This window comes from Fusarium redolens, assembly GCF_020744475.1.
Source record: "Fusarium redolens strain MPI-CAGE-AT-0023 chromosome Unknown BKA55scaffold_27, whole genome shotgun sequence".
NCBI lineage: Eukaryota > Fungi > Ascomycota > Sordariomycetes > Hypocreales > Nectriaceae > Fusarium > Fusarium redolens.
Genome location: NW_025763690.1, coordinates 326002 through 342276, shown reverse-complemented (window position 1 = coordinate 342276; position 16275 = coordinate 326002). Strand labels below are relative to the sequence as shown.

At 48.5% G+C, this 16275-nt stretch overlaps 6 protein-coding genes across 6 annotated transcripts; 3 read left to right on the top strand and 3 right to left on the bottom strand.

The window, feature by feature from the left end:
• Positions 1-109: 109 nt before the first annotated feature.
• On the top strand, positions 110-4698 carry BKA55DRAFT_527857 (heme peroxidase-domain-containing protein; the record flags this gene model as incomplete). The annotated part of the gene is made up of 7 exons (XM_046188952.1): positions 110-247; positions 296-415; positions 467-572; positions 625-3100; positions 3153-3570; positions 3621-3920; positions 3976-4698. 7 exons carry the CDS (start codon positions 110-112, stop codon positions 4696-4698), a joined length of 4281 nt encoding a protein of 1426 aa, XP_046042260.1.
• Positions 4699-6164: 1466 nt separating this feature from the next.
• BKA55DRAFT_599483 (Alpha/Beta hydrolase protein) lies at positions 6165-9444 on the top strand (the record flags this gene model as incomplete). Its single annotated transcript, XM_046196401.1, has 4 exons — positions 6165-7461; positions 8086-8201; positions 8244-9054; positions 9107-9444. The coding sequence occupies 4 exons, from the start codon at positions 6165-6167 to the stop codon at positions 9442-9444; spliced, it is 2562 nt and encodes an 853-aa protein (XP_046042259.1).
• A 116-nt stretch (positions 9445-9560) lies between these two features.
• BKA55DRAFT_743868 (uncharacterized protein) lies at positions 9561-10627 on the bottom strand. The gene is made up of 3 exons (XM_046201568.1): positions 10540-10627; positions 9974-10492; positions 9561-9925 (listed from the first exon to the last, which is right to left on the bottom strand). Exons 1-3 carry the CDS (start codon positions 10578-10580, stop codon positions 9703-9705), a joined length of 783 nt encoding a protein of 260 aa, XP_046042258.1. The 5' UTR covers positions 10581-10627; the 3' UTR covers positions 9561-9702.
• A 737-nt stretch (positions 10628-11364) lies between these two features.
• BKA55DRAFT_627196 (uncharacterized protein) lies at positions 11365-12071 on the top strand (the record flags this gene model as incomplete). The annotated part of the gene is made up of 3 exons (XM_046196872.1): positions 11365-11535; positions 11584-11804; positions 11851-12071. The coding sequence occupies 3 exons, from the start codon at positions 11365-11367 to the stop codon at positions 12002-12004; spliced, it is 546 nt and encodes a 181-aa protein (XP_046042257.1). The 3' UTR covers positions 12005-12071.
• A 1-nt stretch (position 12072) lies between these two features.
• On the bottom strand, positions 12073-13543 carry BKA55DRAFT_584752 (uncharacterized protein). The gene is made up of 3 exons (XM_046194379.1): positions 13335-13543; positions 13185-13283; positions 12073-13133 (listed from the first exon to the last, which is right to left on the bottom strand). Exons 1-3 carry the CDS (start codon positions 13401-13403, stop codon positions 12114-12116), a joined length of 1188 nt encoding a protein of 395 aa, XP_046042256.1. The 5' UTR covers positions 13404-13543; the 3' UTR covers positions 12073-12113.
• A 64-nt stretch (positions 13544-13607) lies between these two features.
• Positions 13608-16235, bottom strand: BKA55DRAFT_743865 (uncharacterized protein). Its single transcript, XM_046201567.1, has 8 exons — positions 15962-16235; positions 15819-15888; positions 15343-15713; positions 14917-15294; positions 14804-14861; positions 14563-14752; positions 14172-14511; positions 13608-14111 (listed from the first exon to the last, which is right to left on the bottom strand). Exons 1-8 carry the CDS (start codon positions 16132-16134, stop codon positions 13706-13708), a joined length of 1986 nt encoding a protein of 661 aa, XP_046042255.1. The 5' UTR covers positions 16135-16235; the 3' UTR covers positions 13608-13705.
• Positions 16236-16275: the final 40 nt, after the last annotated feature.

Sequence of the window (16275 nt, the reverse complement as noted above, 5' to 3'; positions counted from 1 at the left end):
GAGAAAGTGTGTATAAGTCACTCTCACCAAGTTTACACCATCACCTTCCCTCTCTATTTCCTGCTCGTGCTGTTTTCAGTAATACCGCAGAGTACCTCAGGCCGTCATCATGAATGGCCACTCTCAGCCCTCACATGAGCCTGTAATGAGCAAGCAAGATGAGGATCTGATGCAGCTCACGTTGCAACTCAGAAACAAGAAAGAAGCTGAGAAGTATGCCAAGTTTCACGGCGACAAACTCATTGGAGTATGTATCACTTCTGACGTTCTATCATCCTTTTAATGACGCCTTTAGAACCCGATTGTTCCCAAGGTTGGCTTATGGGAAGATGTCAAATCTGTGTTCTCCAAGTCTAGCAACTGGCCTGCTTTAAAGAGAACGGCAGATGGTTTCATTAAAGGCACTGGACTTGATGTAAGTTGGGCAGGTATTCTTCTTTAGCTTTCTTGCTGACACAGACGGTAGGGACAAAGTCTGGCGACGATCGCTGGCAGTCTTTCTGACTACAGCGTCCAACGCCAGAAGCTCATCAACGACCAAGTCAAGGACAAGTACGACAAGATGCTGCACCGTGAGTTTACACAGATTGAACAGAGACTGGCGACAGATGCTAATTTTTTCAGCACCTTTGACGTATCTTGGTGATGCATTCCAGTATCGAACTGCTGATGGCAAGTTCAACAGCTCCATCAATCCCCATCTCGGCCAAGCTGGTGCTCCATACGCCAAGACCGTCCCATCAAAGACAGCGCCGTTGGGAGCTCTCCCTGATCCTTCTGATCTCTTTGACAAGCTTATGGCACGAGAAGAAGGTGGCCGAGAGAGCCAGTCTGGACTGTCTGCAATGCTCATCTATCACGCCACCATCATTATCCATGACATCTTCAGGACTAACGACAACGACAAGAATATCTCTGATAGCTCGTCTTACCTCGACTTGTCTCCACTCTATGGATATACCACCGAGATGCAACGTAAAGTCCGAGATGACAAGTACAAGCTTGGTCTTTTGAAGCCTGATACGTTTGCTGAGGATCGTCTACTTCGGCAGCCACCTGGCGTCTGCATCATGCTCGTTATGTACAACCGATACCATAACTACGCTGCAAGACAACTTCTTCGAATCAACGAGAATGGCCGCTTTAGAGTTCCCGTCATGTACGAGAAGACCAAACTTGTCTCTCTGATCATGGAGCATCTTCCTGAGAAGGACCAGTACGGCCAGAAGCTGCCATTGGACGAAAAGGTTCAGAAGATGTGCAAGCAATACGAAGATCTCTGGAGACAGGTCCGCGCAGCGAGGCCTGGCGATGCACCATACGCTCCTCCGAAGACGCCTAACGAGACTGATAAAGAGAAGGAGTCTCGAGAGAAAGCTGAGAAGGCTCGTCACGACGCTCTGGAGGAAATTGAGAAGTTCAACAAGTCGAAGCTGAACCAAGACTTGGAAGACTTGGCCAACGATCTCAAGCTTCTCCTCAAGAAGAAGACGCTGAAGCTCAAGGAGCACGATCATCAAGCTGCCAAGGACTTTGAAGCTGCATGCGACGAGTTCAAGGATGCCTGGGAAGCTGCCTGGAACAAGCAAGACGATGATCTCTTCAACACCGCTCGACTCATTACCTGCGGCATGTACATCCAGATCTCAGTCCACGACTACTTGAGAGCTTTGATGGGCTTCCACCAATTCAACACCAACTTCACTCTTGATCCTCGCGCCGACTTTGATCAGAAGAAGACGAGCCGTGGTATCGGCAACCAAGTCACGGTCGAGTTCAATCTTCTCTACCGCTTCCACTGTGCCATCTCCCGCAAGGACGAAGCATACACTGAAGACTTTATGAAGAAGGTGTTGCATTTCAGAGACCCAAGCAATACATCTCTTCCCGAATTTCTTGGAACAATGGCTGCTGTCAAGCAGAAGGCTGCGGAGGACCACAAGTATGGTAAGAGGGAGCCTGAGCCATGGGAGGTCACCTTTGGTATCCCTGATGAAGACACAGCACCTGCAAATGGGTCTGGGTCATCTGGCAATACTTCAGACAGTGGTATAGCTTTCAGCGGTGATACTTCCAACATCGGCCCAGAAAAGGTCACCAAGTCCAAGCATTTCACTCGCAACGCCATCACCAACCTTTTCGACGATAATCAGATGCTCGAGGAGCTTACTTCAGCCATGGATGACCCTATCTCCAACTTTGGTCCCCGCAACGTTCCCAAGTGCCTCAAACCTGTTGAGATCATGGGCATTCTTCAGGCTCGTCGTTGGGAGTGCGGAACTTTGAATGACTTCAGAGACTTCTTTGGCCTGCCCAGACATCAGTCGTTTGAGAGCGTTACAAAGAATGTAGAGATCCAGAATGCACTCCGAGATCTTTACGAGCATCCTGACAAGATTGAGCTGTATCCTGGTATCTTCTGTGAGTCTGACGAGTACATGGGGCTGGACCCAGGTCCCAGCGAGTCAAGTTCTGCTCTCTGGTCTGCCATCTTCTCGGATGCCATCACCCTTGTTCGATCTGATCGATTCTACACTGTTGATTGGAACACCAACTCTTTGACTTCTTGGGGCATGAAAGAAGTCACTCCCAACAACGAGATCTGCAAGAGTTCAGTCTTCCATCGACTACTACAACGTGCCTTCCCAGGATGGTTCCCCTCCAACACCATCCGCTTCTTTCATCCTTTCTACACCGCCAAGCAGAATGCCATCTACGCCGAGGCTCAAGGCTATGGTGATTGGTTCAAGGAGACAGTTGATCACCCAAAGATCGCCGTTGCTGCTCCAGTGCAGAAGCCCGAGAAGCCGTGGTACCTCAGCAAGTACGACGACATCAAGATCATCTTGCATGGGGAGAAGTCTAAGAACTTCACCAATCCTGCATATTACTACAAGGCAAACCTTCCTCAAGTAGTCAGGGATGTGTTGAACCCGGTGCCTGAGAAGAAGCCACCTACCTACTCATCTGTGATTGACGATTATGTCAAGGACGTGGACTCAGACTTGAAGAAGTATCTTGATCACGAGATGAGAGAAATCGTCAAGAGAGAGTCAATTTCTATGACCAATTCGACGTTCCAGATCGATGCCACTCGAGAGTGAGCTTTCTCTCTTCCCTTTGACACCAAGACCCAGCTGACCACTTCATAGCTTTGCCATACCCGTTGTTACTCGATATGTCGCTGACTTCCTTGGCTTCGGCAACAAGCTCTTCAAGACTCCAACTGAGACCAAGGACACGTACAGCGAGAATGAGATTTATCAGCATATCACAAACTGTCAAATCTTCCTCTCATACAACGCTGACGAGACCAAGTGGTTGCAGCGTCGTGAGGCTTTCAAGGCTTCTATGAAGAAGCTCATCGAACTGACCCAGAAGGGAACAATCTGGGAGGCCGGACAATGGGACATCACAAGGGCATTGTTTGGTAAGAAGGAGACAAATGCTATGCATGACCTTGGAGTCTTTGTCGCGAAGCAGGTCTTGGCTTATGAGAAGGATCAGAGAAAAGCGGCTGCTATTCTTCTCCTCATCTGTCTTGACTTTGCATATAATGCGGTCGTCTCAGTAAGTCACTCCTGTGCTTGGTTCATAAGAAACCTGCTAATCGCCACCAGTTCACTGCTACCTTGGACGGCTACATGAGGGATCTTTATGCAGCGGCTGACGGTCGTCCACATCTCATGCTCCTTCGTAATGACGTCGGTCCACAATGGATCCAAGTCCAGAAGTGTGTCTTCAGTGATAAACCAGACGCGGATGAGCAGCTTGAGAAGATGGTCCAGACAATGGCTCGTATCACCGTTCGGCAACCCATTGTGCGAAAGGCTGTCGCGCAAGGCGATTATTCCTTTGCTGGTGTGAACAAAGGAAAGCCGGTTACCATCAAGGAAGGCCAGGCTGTTATCCTCGATCTTGTAAGTTGATGCCACGAGCTATCTGTTAAAATAATGTATTAACTGCGTTCTACAGGCCAAGGCTGGTGAGGAGCCAGGAGTTAAGGGCAATCCAGAGAAGCAGCAGCTCTTGATGTCCCAGCTCAGCATCGCCGACAAGTTCGGAGTCTTTGCACCTCGACGCGTTGCCACGATCTCTTTAACCTCAATGATCAAGTTCGTCGCTCAGATGAAGAATCCTCGTCGTGGTCATGATGCACAAGGCAAGCTCAAGAAGATCAACCTTGACTCTACTCCCGAGGGCTACGCCAACTACATGGCGCCTGGACGAGTCAGTTGGATCGAACAACAAGTCAAGAAGCTGGATGACCATGACGAAGCAGACGAGATCTTTACCGATGATATCCTGCGACCCCAGACTGATACATATCTTACCCCAACTTGGGATGAGTTTGTTCCCTTCCCCATGACGTGGAAGATTCGCTTCGATGGATTCGGTGAATCAGACTACAAAGTTGGCACCAATGACTACGGTAGAGTCAAGACAACTCCTACTCTGCCTGATTTCTGCCCTCCGTGGTATCAGCCTCAAGGTCCAAGTACTGAGGGAGGTGCTTTTGCTTCCGTTGTCTGCGTTTGTGCTGATGATGGAGCTGCGGACGGCAAGGTTGATGAGAAGGGCGAGAAGGTTCACAAGAAGCATTGTCCTTGCGTCGGGGGCTCCAAGAAGAAGTCTAAACTGAAGACAGCTCAGCTTTCGACTGGCTGTGGATTGAGCGATAACTGTGTGCATAAGTAGTGCTCTTGCGAATTTCTTTAATAGTAATCATTTTGTTGTATAACCCCTGTTTCACAGATTTGATGTGTGTTATCTTTGGTCACTACTGTCGTGATATTTCAGATTCTCTGGGTTTGCATGACCTCTCTGCTTATCTTGGATGTTCCTGCTGGAGATCAAGAAGGACACTTGCTGAAACTAGTCCAAGTTTGGTCTCCATCACCATGACTATTTCTAAGCGTCTTTATCAGTTTGAGGAATGTTACGAGACAGCCTATTGCCAGTCCTGCTAGACTTGACCGAGCAACGATATTGATTAACTTTTCTTGTCTTACGTAGCGGGACACTGAAGTCGGCGTTCATCTTAGCCCAGGTGATGCGATTGCCAGTTTACACTTTTCCCTGTTGACTTTCGCAGCCACCTTCGGCATTTGCTATCAGCTTCGTATTATGTGTGGGATGGGCTATGCATTATGTACTTGATACGACAAGCGGGATGACTGGAGATGACCATGACTCAGGCCCAAGCCGCTGATAGCTTGGCAGGGGAAAATCGCACTATGGACAATGGTATAGGCAGAATGAAGTGGCTTAGAAGGGAAGACTAGGGTGGCATTGGCTGCTTGCTAACTGAATTACGTGGTCAATTTCTTATTGTGATCTTCCGTTGTTTCGATCATCAAGTGCTCCAATTTATCTGACTTAACTGGAATTGTGTGAATAAATCCCGTGGATGGCGCTGCGCAGCCCTTGCTATAATTTAGTAATATGGGGAGAAATCTCTCATCTCGAATTGATTAGAGAGCGAGAATGACATAGGAACGCATTTAGTGTGTTGCAGTATTCCTTGATTGATTTATTCCTCAGCTCATATCTCTTGTATAGGTTAGATGAGCTTTATTGGATGCTGCCAAGAATAAGCAACACCCGCTAAGCGAGAGCGCCTACAACTGCTTGATTCGTCCTAGCTCTTCCGCGCAACGACGCCAAGAACCATGGGAGATCTGCACAGAGCTAGGATGATCCTCGTGAATCTCTTCCTTCTGAGGGGAACCTCGGATATTACACCACGCTGGCCAGGATTAAGCATAAGAGGCTCACGAGATAAAAGGAGGGGAACAGTTTACAAAGCACATTAAAGTTCACAGCCGGACAGGTGTTTAGTCATTGATAAACCAGACCAACCAATACTATCACGAGGCGTGGGGGCGGTTTATACGATTGACCGTGTCGGAAGCTTCTGTGATTCTTCCAAGGCCTCTAACTTCCTGATGTAGTAGTACTACCCCATAGTTTTTGAACTCTAAAGGAGGCCTCGGTGCTAATAGCGGGGATAGATAACGGCAATTAGAATGAGTAGAGTTTGTGTGGGAATAAACAGTTGCCGGAGTATAAATAAGAGCAGCCACTCACAATGAAAATAACTTTATCACAAACTTTAACAACACTTATAGTATCGATTAAGTTTTCACAATCATACTGTCACCATGTTACCAAAGTTTATCACGAATATTCTTATTTCAGGCGCTGTTGTTGCCGCTGCCACTCAAGAACCCCTCCAGCCTAATCGATGCGACGTTACCTGCCAGCTTGCATATCGTAAGGCTCTCGCTCTTGAGTCCAGCCGCTGGGTCAACCAGAATGTTTCCACAGACGACTTTTACTCCAACCCATCCAATCTCTCCGAATATTCTGCTGGTGATCTTGTGAAATGGGAAAATGTTCCCGCTGATCAAGCCTCCAAGAGGTGGACCCTTCCCGGAGGAGTATCCATGTCTCGGTTCTTCTATATTACCGAGGACATTGACGGAAAGCCCATTCCAGCCACAGGCTTTGTCTTGACTCCTTACTCCAACCCACTTGGTAACGACAAACCTTTCCGTACGCTTGTCTGGACCCATGGAACTGCTGGTGGCACGCGTCAATGTGCGCCATCAAACCATCGCGCTCTCTACTATGAGTGGTCAGGGCCTTTTGCTCTTGTTCAACAAGGCTATGTTGTGATTGCCCCCGACTATGCTGGTCAAGGCAGTGACATCCCTCAGGGCTTCATGTATGAGTCTGGTGCACTACATGCTGGAGACGTCAGCTTTGGACTCCAGGCTGCCCGCAAAGCTCTTGGAAAGCGCATCACTAAGGAATGGGTCGTTATTGGCCACAGTGAGGGTGGTTTGACTGCATGGAGAACTGGTGAGCGAGAGGCAAAGCCTGGCAAAGCAACCGGCGGCTTCCTCGGTACCGTTGCAATTGCCCCAGCTCTCCAGCCCATCAAGCTTATCCCCGAATCCTTCCGCCGGGCAAAGGGAGGCCCAGCTGGCGATGTTGTCTCTATCTTCCTTTTACAGTCTATCTCGCGCCTCTTCCCCTCGATCAAGGTCGAAGACTACGTCACCGACATTGTTCTCAGCCGCATCGCCCTTGCAGACCAGGGTTGTCTCGGCACAGGAGGTACACTCTATGGTAGCCTGACCGTGGAACAACTGTACAAGAACACCAGCTGGATCGAGCATCCCGACTTCATTGACTGGCAGAAGCGTTACAACGGCGCTGGAGAACACCCTCTAGCAGCTCCCATGCTTGTCATCCAGGGGGATGCTGACATTCTGACGTACGCCGAATATGCCGAAGAGGACTTCAACGCCACTTGCAAGAAGTACCCTGAGTCGACTGCTGAGTATAGGCTTTACCAGAAGACGGATCATGGTCTTGCTCTTTCGGTTTCCCAGGCTGACTTTTTCCCATGGATTAAGGATCGCTTCAACAAGGTCAAGTTGAACAAGGGCTGTAAGAAGACTGTCATCAAGCCGGTAACTGACAACTTTGGGCTTTCGAGCCAGGACTGGCAAGTAGAGCTGTGAAGGCCAAGGTGTTGGTATGATGAGACATGACTCGATTCTTTGAGGCTTTGAAGTGATTGTATTGTTGTTATTTTGTACCTATTTATCCAGCGTAGTTTATTGTGCGAATACTCTGAAGAATAATTTCCCGCGTTTCCACTTGCTGCTGTGCCGATTGATAAGAAAAAGACAGCGTCTCTCATCCTAGATGTGTACCAGCAGACTGCTTATGTTCTGCTTTGTTTGAGAAGGCTCGCTTTGAATGGGTTTGTTGACACATTGAAATCTTAACGCAACATTACAAGGGCTTAAACAGCATTTCAAGAACAAGTTCCGCGACATGTCTCACATCAAATTATTCAACCAATAATATTCTTCCTGAGTTGCATCTTGTTAGGTGCAAGACGTTTCAATCTCTCTGGTGGCTTGTAACTTGTCAGAGCGGGGTTTTGGGAGGCCCACCAGACTTGTTGTACCACCTAACCTTTGTTCCTTTCTCCCTGTCGCCGACATGTAACCAGTACTTTTATTTACTCTGTATCGTTCTGTTCTTCATTATTGGTGATTGAAGTCTCTCAGGTCCCTGTCAGCATGGATACCTCGTCATTGATGCTGGCCCTCCAGCTCCAGCAGCAAGACTTGGACCTATGGGAACAGTCCAAAAAAGGAAAGCAGCGCGAGGGCGAGGTGACAGACTCAGATCTGACATTTGATGCTTGACGCCGTGAGCTTGAGTTAATGACGGCTCAGATATCCGATCAGGTGTTGGCCCTCAGTATTGCAAGAGCTGTTGAGTCAGATGGTCAGGTCATCAGAGAAGCTCAGTTGGCAGAGGAGCAGGCTGCAAGAGATCGTGAATACGCCGTCAGACTTTCAGAGGATCCCAGTGCAGCAGCCAGATCAGTCGCCGAAAAGGGAAAGCCAGCACAAACAGATGAGGTGGAGGATGATTTGATTGACATCTTGAGGTCCATGAATCTGGGTCGATTTGATAGCTCAATGTCGGGCCAACCCGAGTCGTCGAGCTGGGCATCATCGCGCAAGCCGCCTCAAACACGGGAATGCATTGCCTGCAACGACCGATTTCCACCTCTTGCACTCTCAAAATCCCCGTGTTCTCACGACTATTGTCGAGAATGCCTTGTTGGTCTGATTCGTTCGTCGCTCCAGGATGAGACTCTATTCCCTCCACGATGCTGTGGCCAGAATATTCCCATCAAACAAGGGCGTTGGCTGTCGCCGGAGCTCGTTGGGCAGTTCCAGGCCAAGAAGCTGGAGTTCGACACCCCAAATCGCACTTATTGCAGCGAGCCTTCCTGCTCAACGTTTATACCGCCTGCTTTTATCGCTGGTGATAGAGCTACTTGTCCTAAGTGCAATCAAAGGACTTGCATTCACTGTAAGGGGTCGCATCATATCGGTGTCTGCCCTAGTGATAACGCCTCGCAGCAAGTCTTGCAGCTTGCGGCTCAGAACGGCTGGCAGCAGTGCTATAATTGCCGAAGACTCGTTGAGTTAAACTTTGGATGCTACCATATAAGTAAGTCTTGGCGCAGCTGAGCATGTCGCAAGGTTGCTAATCTGGAACATAGCCTGCCTTTGTAGAGCCCAGTTTTGCTATATCTGCGGCGAGCGCTGGAAGACTTGTCGCTGTCCACACTGGGAAGAAAGGCGCCTGGTGCGAAGGGCCAATGTTATTGTTGACCGAGATGATTATGCCGGCAGGATGAACCCGAGGGCACGACAGGCCCGCATTGAACAGGAAAGGTTAAATCTGCTGGAGAACCATGAATGCACACACAGAACTTGGAACTGGCGTGGTGGTCGTCACCGGTGCGAGGAATGTCGCGACGTCCTTCCTCACTATATCTTTGAGTGTCCTCAGTGCCATGTTATGGCTTGCAGGCGATGTCGATTTAACCGGTTTTGAGATGGTCGTTTATGTGGATACGTCGTCTAAGCATTAAATCGGAGGGATAGATGTTAGATAGACTCAAATGGCAGCTTCTTTGGTATGATTATAATGGGCATGAATTTATTATATAGCCACAATGAATAGGGTTGACAAGGTATGTGAAAGATGGTGATCGAAGAAAAGGTTAATGGCGGGCATTTACAAGGCACGCAAGGCTATACACAGTTCGGAGTCCAGCCCGTGCCTTGGATCTTATTGCCCTCGGCATTTGCCTCACTGGGTCGATGGGCTCACACTAGTAACAACATTAGGGTATTTTGACTCTTCCTTCCACTCCGCCGGCGCTTTGCAAATGCGTATATCCTTCCCTCTTGCTCTGTACATCACCCTGTTCTGACAGTTGTCGCAGATGTGCTCGATGTCGAATGACCACTTCGCCATGTATGGAGCGACTGCTCCACAGACCGTAGTCATCAGCAACGCAACAGCTTGTAGACTGTGATTTGTCAGCTCCGTTTCAGTAAAACCGTTGTCTTTCACATACTGAGTTGTGTTGGAAGGCTTCTTCTTCACTCTTGTTTCGCTTCGCCGTAAACAGAACGGACAATCAATGGCTTCAGGTTGGTCCCCGAGGAGATGTAGAGGTGTCACGGTGTTGGATGCTCGAGGAGCGGGTATGACTTCTAAACCAGAAGCGTATTCGATATTTGTTTGTGGTGTTGTACTAATCATGGGCAGATTGTCGCGGTTATGCGCATATTCCACGAGAGCAAGTTCGGGCGCATCGTGTATGACAGCTTGCGGAAGGCAATCGGAGTCGGCTCCTGGGGAGTGAGATGCCTCGATTGTGCTAGGGTTGCGAGGGTCGAGATCTGTTTCGGTAAGGGATGGTAATGTAAATGACTCGATCGATCGCGAGGTTATAGGCGTCATGGCCATTGGGGACACAGAGACATTGAAGGCGACAGGGCTAGATGTTGTTGTCATGGGAGATACACCAAAGCCATCTGTTGTGAGAGGATCTGTTGTCGTTGCCTCCGAGTAACTTGGTGGTGGCAGAGGACTGTCCATGTTATTTCAGGTCATGTAGAAGGCAAAGATGCTTCTTACCCTGCTGGGCCTTGGTGTAGTTGCCGGTCTTTGTAATCCATTCTGAGAGAGAGGACGAGAAAATTGACAAAACTCGGCAGTATTCCACTCGGAATGGCAGGAAGCAAGATATTTAACTAGTTTAGTAGGATCTACAGCACACTGACAGGGTAGGCTCATATGCTCGGAAGCGACGGAGCTGCTCATCAAGCGATGCTTAAACTAACAATTGTGTTATGGCCCTACAGGGCTAAGTTTAGATTAACATGAAACCTTATGGCATCTCGGCCACGCGTAGCGTACGCAACAATAACCCCAAAGCCATAACGCAATCTGAGTTCATGTTCCAGGAGCCGCTAACAATCACTAACCAACGGTACAATCCGGTACCGAAACCGAAACCGATAGCGGGACCGACAAAGGTCGACCAATCAAACCGCAGGTGTCTCATGAGATAAAGACAATGCTAAATGGTCCAGACTGAGCTTTGAGCCGGGCTTGGCTTTGCTGACGTTCCTGAGATTCTTAACAAGCTTATTTGGTTGGATCGGGTTAAAAATAGTGCCGGTAGGGCTGGTTTTCTGAGTGACACTCTCTCTAAGCCTCAAAGCTCGGTTTCTCTTCCAGAATACGTGTATGAGGCTTCAATGCGTACAACGGCAACTGCCGCGTCATGATAGAGTTGAGACTTGTTGATTCAGAATGTTTTGAGCCAAGTGCGATTATTATAAATGTTGGCGTTGCCATCAATGTCGGGCTTTATTATCATCATCTCAAGCCTCAGCATCCTCATATCATACACACTATCGCCTCTTTTCCTTCGCTGCTTTCGCCAAATCTATCAAAATGACGCCTGTATTTCTTAAGAAGATGGAGCCCTTCTTCACTCCCCGCAACAAGATCCCCCTGCAGATTGTTTTAGTCATCTTGATCATTACCGTCATTACCCTCTCCGGCGTCCGCCTTATCTTGCCCAATCGGCCCCCAGGTCGCTCCACCACCATGGGTCTCGGCATGGTAAGCTTATTTTCCGGCACTCAATCTCTCAGATCTAACATCTTTCAGGGTGCCAAGTCCCTCATCATTCTGTCCTACGAGATCCTCGCCGAGCACACTGTCCGCTTCCATCGTTGGAGCAGCCTCAAGGCTTACTTTATCCTGAATGCCATGGAGGTTGTCTTTTGGGCCGCTGTTGCTTTCATGATGATCCGTGGTAATTCTCAAGTTTGTGTCGGAACAAGTTGCGCTCTGGGTTGGGTAGTCTTTGTGTTGGCTGGTATCTTGAGGTATGTCCTTCTCAACACCCATAACAAATCGTGACTAACAAGTCAGCCCGATGTACAAGTATCTTGCCGTGGTTAGCTTCTTGGATTGGCGATTCTACAAGAAGAATGGGTTTCCCCGTGGTGCGAGGACAAAGAACACGGATGAATCTCTCAGCACTCTTCGTTCAGAGAGCCTCCCTGACACGGCTTATCACCATTGAGAGGAGAGATAGTACCAAGTCACTTCACAAGACTTTGAGGAGACTACCCTATGCATTCGCTTAGCACATGTTTTCATTTTCCATGTATTAGTTTTAGCCATTTCTAGAATCAATGTACTTGAGTATTTCTTTCACACTCCACAGCTGCCAAACACCATTGCAACATTGTTGACCATCGTGGTTCCATTTCATTCCGAATATCTTGTAGCACGGGCTTGCCCCAATTCCTCATAAACCATTGAGACCTTCCCACTCGATCCAAGATAACGCAATAGTGGGCGAGGACGCAAAGGGCAACAGGGTGACGCTGTCTAATGAGATCCAAGAATTCCGAGCTCACTGATAAACACCAAGTCATCGCGATGCGCTCGTCGGGCGCAGGTGTTGTCCCGATGTGGTTTTCTATCCAGGTGATTGCTGACGCGATTGATTCTTGACAAATCGTAATCGTTGTATCCTCGAAGCCATCAGGTATGACGATTTGTCGCAGCTGCGCGAGCGTGGCGTCAAGCAGAGGCGTCGACCCGGATTGGCTTCCTTTGACGAAGAGATGCGCGATTCTGCTCTCCTTCAGTAGTGGCTCGTATCTGTTCAAGATGTCACTCATTCCCCGTATCAGCACAAAAACATCTAGAAGATCGTCGATGCGAGGCTGCTGGCCCGCATTGTGAGCGCCGAGACCAGCAAATGCCCCGATACCCAGTAATGAAGATGCCAGAAAGATCTCCACGCAGCTCTCTTCTGTGATGCACGCGACAGCTGAGCGAAGACCTGCGATAGCCTTGTTTTGATGTTGTGACGCACAGATAGCGTAGTCTGGCCGATCTGGATGCAGGGAGGCCAGATGGAATGCAGAAACAGATAAAACTTGGTGGAGAAGATAGACGTGGCTCAGGGATAACTTCGGTAACTCAATCTGCCATATTTGCCGGAGTTCATCTGCTCGCGGCAGGGTAAGGTACGTAGATGTTGAGTATTGGTGCATCAACTCAAGATCCGTGAGCCATGTGCTTTGCTCTATTGACTCCTGGCCTGTAACGAACTTGGCCAGGTACGGCAATGGATCCGGGCTGGCAATTGACGAGTCGGCATTTGAGCTTATCTGACGATCATCCTTTTGGGCATCGGTCTGTATAATCAAGTCAGGCGTGTTTTATCCACATCAATGCGACCTACGAACTTTATCAGCTGAAGGCCCTCGTCGTACATCCGAGGGTTCCTGATAAACACACGATAAGCCGTGTCTCTCGCACGCTGCGCAAGGCTGTTTCTCATCACACTAGCTAAACAGTTAGGCTGTATCGACGCGTGCTGAGTACCCGAGGCATACCTTGACGCGTCGTTGTTTACATCGCATGCATCCCCTTCGAGACTTTTTATAACCCAAGCGAGGGGGCATGATGAAGGTTTTAACGATTACCTTATACTGGACTCAGTCGCGATCGACTTTCGAGATGAGTACCCAGGGCTTTGGTCGGTTAGTCGATTGATAGGGTTGCACGAAATGGACAAATTGAGGTTGGTCAGTGGAGATAAATTATGCCGAATTGTGAATGCTGCTTATGTAAAACGTCGCTGAAGGTTTGCGCTACTGATCGTATTTGGCAAGGTATTTATTTATTAACGTCTAAGAGTAATAGGGTAGCTAAGTATAAAAGAACTCTAAATCTAAGGAAGAAAAAGATTGTCTAAAACCATTTACTAGTAAATGCCTGTAAAATCTAATTGCTCCATTTGCCAGCGATCTAAGAAGTCAAACCCAATAAAGTCCCCATACAAGAATGACTGATCATCCTGCGGCAAAGTGATATCCGTTTGAGCCGGTTGCAAGATATGCCCATCATTCAGAGTCTGGTCCTGGGAGATGGCCTGCATCGTGTTGATTTGCTCAGTATCACTCGACGACATTGGGTAGAGCTTGTTCTTCGAGAGGACAATCTCAAATGCAGGCAAAGCTCGCTTTATAGCAGGTGTATCCCGAATCTGGTCAAGTGCAAGCATGGTGTGCTGAACCGATATCCGAGCCATTGAGCGAATGAGGCTTGACTCTGCGGCGTCAAGGGCAGACTCTATATGTAGGGCCAAAAGCGCTGTGATGGTGGTGATGCTAAAAAGGGAAAAGGGTCAGAAGATGAAACAAGATAAGCATCAGAGAGGATATACATACAAAGTAGTTGGCAACTTCTGGATCGTGTTGTTGATTATGACTCGTTTGACGATAGTATCAAGCTCAAAGATCGCCGATCTGAACCGTTGTTGCGCCCACTCGCGCAACCCACCATCACTCATTTGCCATCGTCCACGACGTAACAAACGACACATGATGCATTCAAAGCGATAGCTGGTCGTCAGAGCTTCGAGGTGATAGATCTCACCATCTGTAAAAGACGCGAGAAGCTGCATCCTGCCGGGAAGTGATGTTCGCCACGCATCAAGTGGCAGTATTCTTTTGTGAACTTCCTCTGCTGACGGACTTGAACTTGTGACAACAGACATGACATTACCAACTAAGATATATGTCAGTTGCTTTGTTGGTTCTCAGGAATACTGAGACTTACAGATCTGGGCTAACTCGCATTGAGCCATGAGGGACACTTTTTGGGCCTGAGAGATTGGCGATAAGAGACCGGATCCTTGCTCGATATCTTCAGTGTCCCAGTCAGCCTCCGTGAGCGGTCTGATTGGAGGTGCATTTGCAAGCAGTCGCATATTCTGTGTGTTGATGAAGAAATGGAAGATGTCCCTATTCTTGAACATGTTAGGCAGGCATTCAATCTATAAAAGTCCTCTAAAGCTCACATGAAGAACCCACCAGATTCGTCGGTACAACTTCTGGGATCCATCATCACGAAGACAGCTGATATGTGTAAGCAACCTCTGTGCCTGAAGGGGTTGGAATGTTTGCAGCTTACGCATTTTGTACGCCCATCTTTGAAGCCCGCCGGACTGAGTTGTGAAACCAGTACTGAAAGTCTCTGTCAGATGGATGATCCAGGATGATCGCACCAAGAATCATAGATCCCTGCAACATGGAAAGCGGATCTCCCTGACAGTGGAAGTCATGAAAAAGCTTGGCCTTTGAGAAGAAGGATGCCTGTGCGGTTGAACGATCTGGATATCCACAGCCAAGCAGGACGTCATGGGTGACATAGAGACTTGCAGCTGCTGCTACAGCGTGAAGCAAGAAAAGACAACAGCTTCCTGAACGATAACTCTGGATGAAGTCTGTCCGGTTCAGGATGGGTGCGAAAGGGTGCACATAGTCGAAGTATGCTTTGACTATGTCGTCCCTGCAATAACATTAGATGGTCTCATTGATAGTGATTAGATGAACTTACATGAATCGGGGAGGAGGGAGCTCAAATACTTTCTTCTTGGCAAGATACTCGTTGTCAACGTCGTCAAGCTGTGGTGGGGGGTTCCAGTGATGTATTTGACTATTGAAGCTGTCATCTGGTTCATCATTTGACTGATGATCACTTGCATCTGTTTGGGCCGCTGAAGTGTCATTGACTGTGTCTTGCAGAATGTTAAGGTAGAGTAGATCAGCCTGGGCCTGACCCGGCGGACGACGATCTCTCGAGTGGGGAGTGTCGTTCCTTAAAGAACTGCCGGTATGGCTTGCATGGATAGACTCTTCTACAGGATCAGAGTGAGAACTGTCTGTTGTCTGTCTTGATCCATTTGTTGGGAGCTGTTGTTGTCGAGGCTATGGATAATTACAACTATCAGCTTGGTACAGGCCATATAGCAGTGAACTACAGAGGATGTATCGCTGCAGTGGTACGAGTGAGGCGATGAGACAGTGACTAACCGATAAAACGGAGCCATTGGTTTCTGGTAAATTTTTCCGTGACCTGGGAGGTTCGGCATTACGCCCTTTTCTATAATACGCATCAGTGAACAGATCTCAATACGAGACATCAAACATCAATTCATTAAATGGTTAAAACTCACAAAGTCCGACGCTTCCGTGCCGATAAAACACACTCTTCTGGGCATTCTCTACTAACACAGCTGCCGCAGGGGAGCCCAACAACAGCAGCATTGCACTTGATCTTGCGCGTTCTACACGGCACACAAGCCTTGCTAATCTTGGGCGTAGACGAGGCCCGAGACTGTAGAGGCATTGGGGAATTAGAAACGAGAAAAAATGCGGTGGATATTTGTTGTCGTGTAAGATGCCGAGATGAATGGCGGTGCGGGGTTTGCCTGATGTTGAAGAATCATGAAATGCCGCGGGGGCTCTCGGTGATATAACCACGGAGATA